The 5,061-nt window shown below is 37.7% G+C and overlaps 1 protein-coding gene across 2 annotated transcripts in view; it reads right to left on the reverse strand.

Moving 5' to 3' along the window:
* Nucleotides 1-1,342: 1,342 nt before the first annotated feature.
* The window catches only part of LOC117947900 (metabotropic glutamate receptor 4-like), a 183,845-nt gene continuing 180,126 nt past the window's right edge, over nucleotides 1,343-5,061 (reverse strand). For both annotated transcript variants that reach the window (XM_034877261.1, XM_034877260.1), the window contains one exon: nucleotides 1,343-3,929. Coding sequence is in view for 1 of the 2 variants with exons in the window: in XM_034877260.1 (XP_034733151.1) it covers nucleotides 3,880-3,929 (50 nt within the window). In the remaining variant the exon portion in view is untranslated. The remainder of the gene's footprint in view (nucleotides 3,930-5,061) is intronic.

Raw genomic sequence — 5,061 nt, forward strand, 5'->3', positions numbered from 1 at the left:
ACATTAAACAGCTCCAACTGGGGGATCCTGAGGCGTTCCCAGGCCAGGTTAGAGATATAATCCCTCCACCTAGTCCTGGGTCTTCCCTGAGGCGTCTTCCCAGTTGGACGTGCCTGGAACACTTCCCTAGGTAGGAGCTTGGGGGGTACTTTTAGTAGATGCCCAAACCGCCTCAACTGGCTCCTTTCAATGGGAAGGAGCGGCGGCTCTACTCCGAGCTCCTCACGGATGACTGAGCTTCTCTCCCTATCACTAAGGGAGACGCCAGCCACCCTCCTAAGGAAACTCATTTCAGCCACTTGTACCCTGGATCTCGTTTTTTTTCTCGGTCATGACCCTTTTTGTGCCAACAGAACAAAAACCCAGCACTTGCTATTACTGAAGGAGCTAGGATTAGAGGCAGTCCTGTTGATTAACACGTAAGCAGAAAGTTGCGAAAATTCCTCAGAGGTGTTGTTTGGTGGCTGTGCGCTTTAGCATGATAACACTAAACTAGCATCTTGAACAGAAGCAGTGGCTTGGTTAATACAAACTAAGAGCTGAGTGTCAGACAACAGGACCCTAGTCACCCATGATTACAACTAAGTCAACACTAAAGTGATAAACTATGTTAGCGTCACTCCCCTGCTCTGAGTATGAATGCATTTTAGTGGTGGCAGAAAATTGACAGAAAGTTGGGGTGACCTTATTGTTGGTCCCTGGGACATCTGTCCAGCTGGGTTAACGTAAGCTACAGTGAGCAACACATCCGTCAATCATGTAGAACAGGTCTGCACACGGAAGCTCCGCAATTATTCAAGTATCTTGCTGTAGCCTACACGGATTTTGTGTTGAACATAGGTCATGTCAGTGGTTGAACGGTTATGTAATGGAAAAACATCCAAGGCATCCCATAAATCACTAATGAATATTCAATAATCGATTAAGGCGGCTCACTGTTTAAAGAAATTGCTTAAAATTTGCATCCTGACTATCGATTGATTGACTGTTTGTTTCAGCTCTGATTATAACAACAATCTGAACATCTGTTCTCTCATGTACTGATCAGTTAATAGCTCCTTCAAATGTATGTCCAAGGACAAACATCATTTCTGTTCATCCACATGACGAGTAACAGCAAGTAGCATGCGTTTTCTTTGGTCTTGCATGAAGTGTAATATACAGCGATAAGGATTACCGAGGATGATGATGATGAAGATGTTGGTCATTGCCTGGTACTTATGGAAAAGCTTTTCTTTGTTACTATTAAAGTTGAAACACACTGTTTTGTTTGATTGAAATGCTAATTAAATATGCTACATAGAAAGAAACAGCCACACTTTATTAGCAAAACAGTCTTTTATTAGAAATATCTTGTATAAAAATGAACATGCTCTACACATTTTTTTTGTTTTCTATAGATAATTCATAAATATCCAGGCACTGTAATTCTTTTTTTAATCTTTTTTTTTATAATTCAGTACAGAAAGCAGACATGATCAATCAATTTATTAACGTACATTAACTTGCCATTTAGTTTAATTTCAGTCAGCACTTATATATTCTATGTAACACAGACAAAGTGTTTTAGAAAAATAAAGGGGAGGGAGGGGTGTTGTGGCAAAAAAAGCAGTAAATTATCATATTCACAAACACAAACAATCCCACAAACAATACTTTATCAACTTATGAGAAAATATTTGCGGCAACACCCTAGACTTTAGTTAAAGCTGAGAGAATCATTGATTAAACCAAAATATTAGTTATTAATAATCCTCTGCAGTAGTTTTCCATCTGGACATTACACCTTTCTCTCAAATTGTTCACATGACTTGTCATGAGTTTTGACATGCAACATACATATCTTTGCATCGCTGACGATAACATTAAATGAGACAAATTCCAGAGTTACTGTTTATGACAAATACTTTAGAGACTGGCAACAGAAATGGCATTTACACTTAATTATAAATTGTACATTAAGTCTTCTCTTCCTCATGATTGACAGGTAATGGATTCAATAGGACGACACCATGAAGGATCCATGGGAAAAATGGCAGGTGTAGTTCAATGGGTATGAGGCACGGACTGAAGGCACTGGCCTATATTTATCAAGCAGCTTTACACCCGCCCCCTTTTAATCTAAAAATGAGAGGTTGTCAATATTACGGTGAAAATCAATTAATGTATATAGATCTGCAGACTTTAGTATTAATTATCAGTGGGATCCACACCAAAAGCAACCTTGTCACTTAATGCAGGGTTACAGTAACAAGGTCCGCTTTGGATTAATTGACTATTCAATTTATTTAAATGTAAAAAATTTGACAATTACCAAAGTACTATTCTCTAGGGTTAAAATGGGCTATAGTATTAGTACTTTAAAGGTTGTATGGTATAATACTCCTTAGGGAATCATATAGTTACGTCTTCCACATAATTACTGTTACTAACTTTCATGCAATTGGTGTTTTTGTTCCCCAAAAAACTATTAATACTGTCACTAAACATTGCCACTGTAGCCTTAAAATTCATGACCCAGAAAAGGAAATCCTTTGCAAGGAACACAAATTACATATGCATCGATCACAAATCAAAAGAGGTTCCCATGTAATACTTTTTATTTCTTCACAAATCAAGTGTTTAGGGACAGTGTGTTGTAATTCTCGTTTTACTGCAAGACAAGATTTAGATGTTTTTACACATAGAAATACACAAATATAGTGTAATTTATTGGAGGGAATTCCGTATGTGTCAATATTGCGTCAAGAATTGTACCTTTTTAATCTTAGCTGTGATGGTAGTTTAACAAATAAGGAAACATGAGTTCTCACATTCATCCCACTGCAATCATTCAACTGCTTGAATTTTCAAATGCTTCATTAGCGCATGATAAATAAAGGCCAATAAGTCTGAGATGTTTAAGGTATGCTTTAACAAATCTTTAAGTCCTGCTGACATTTATGGAGTTTAGTGTAAACTATGATGGTATGCCATGACAATATGCTTTTAAATGAGCTCCTTTTGTGTTTGAAATGACTTTGTTCAGCAGAGGTTAACCCAGTGGGTAATGGTCCAAAATGACAGCGCCACTGTGAATGACAATTGTTGCATTCCAAAGACATTGACAACACAGCACAGTACACGTGATGCTCGCACAAACATGCTCTAGGGCTGTACACTAGGTTTGCCACCATGATGGCATCATTTTCATTATTATGAAACAATTATAAAAATAAAAAAAACTGGGATGAGCCACTGCTTTTTTTCCGGGTGTATCAGATATGGTTTTTTTTCATGTAGAAATACTGAATGTGCTGTAGTAAGGCATGTACAGTTTGAAGAGTACTGCAGCTTTCAAACCCAATAATACCAGGAACCAAAAATAATGACTACATAGTTCTACTCTTCCATCTTGTCGACTGCATTTGACTTAAACAAAAACGGAACACTTCCCCCCCCCCCCCCCCGTTTTTGTTGAATTCAGACAAACGATTCATCCTCAGAGAGCTGAAATTGTGTGCTTTACACTTCAGAAGAAAAATAAAATACTGTAGACTACAGCTGGTTCACTTAGCCTGCATCTGGAAACGTCACTGCTCAAGGCTCACTTACGTCTCAGAAAGGGTGGGAAGAGGAAAATTAACTGTCCAATCCCCCTAACATCTCCCTCCGGCAAATCTTCTAATTTCTCATAATTTTGGCATTCAAGCCTTTACCTGATTCTCTAGAAAAATATGACATCCTTTCACTTCATGGAGTGACAATTCCCATCTTTCCACCCCGGTCCTCTGTGCTGTAGCAGCGTAGAAGTCCTCCAGTATTTCCCCAGTATTCCCCAGAATCAGGTGATTTCTCCTCAGACAGGCCCCGGTTCAGCTTCCACTGTTCCTCTCTGGCTTAGATGGCGTGGTTACTGTAGCTTATGTATGTCTGTTTGGAAGCCAACGCTGTAAGTGTGGGGGGGGGGGGGGGGCAAAGAAGGAAAGGGTTATAAAAAATACAATGGGTGAGACTCAAATAGGTGTAAAACTGTAATTCTAAAGAGCACATGTTGGAGCCCAGTTTGATGGGAAGTTTTATTTATGGATGACTTTATTAAAGGAGTGGAGGTGGAACCAATCATAAGAAGACTCTAGAAATGGGACTGTGATTACAGTAATAAAAATAAAAACATAGGATTTTTTTTTCAATTAGGGATTAGATTCTGAAATTTAAAAAAAACATGGTGAAAGAAAAATGCTCACACAATCGCAATTTCAGACCTAAACAAAATCAAATTTTCCGATTTATTGTTTTGACCAACCCCAAAACTGAAAAATACTCAGTCTACATTAATATAAAAAAGAATGATCCTCACATTTCAGAAGCTGTAAATAGAGAATATTTGGGTTTTCTGCACGAAAAATGACTAAAACCTTTAAATCGTTTATCAAAATAGTAACTGATGTTTTTTTGTTTTTTTAAATCAGTTAATCAACTTATTGTTCCATCTCTCAAAATTGATGTCAGACAACTTCATAGCATTGGGAAAAAAGCTATTGTTGCAGGTTTATCATTGATAGTTATTTTACAGATGTTTCAACAACATATCACTATGAAATATGTGTCAAGACAGTAATGCAGATGCGATCAGACTCCTAGGATGAGGCAGTAGTCGTATAAAAATAATTACCTGGTATTACAGTTCTATTAATGAAATTAGGAAAACCTCTGTCATGTTTTCTTCACACCTGATTCTATCATCCTATAGAGCCACCAATGAGATCACAGCAGTGGTGCAAAATACAATAGTAACCATTCAAATGCAAGTTTTTCTACTCCATGCAAAGTCCTGAGATTTCTCTGTGAACCAAGCAAACATGCTGCAGTCAGTCTATTACAGTAACATTTTGAATTGTAAAGCATATTAGACATCAGACACATGTGATCTGACTTGGCACTGTACGTATTGTCATCAATGTTTGATAATAGTGCTCAGTGTTCTTTCTCCTACTTTTTTAGGTTAAAATCATAGACCGTATATATATTGATGGACAGAGCATCCGGTTCGGAAAAGTGCAACCACTGCGGAAGTAACTT

The sequence above is a fragment of the Etheostoma cragini genome, chromosome 7 (assembly GCF_013103735.1).
Source record: "Etheostoma cragini isolate CJK2018 chromosome 7, CSU_Ecrag_1.0, whole genome shotgun sequence".
NCBI lineage: Eukaryota > Metazoa > Chordata > Actinopteri > Perciformes > Percidae > Etheostoma > Etheostoma cragini.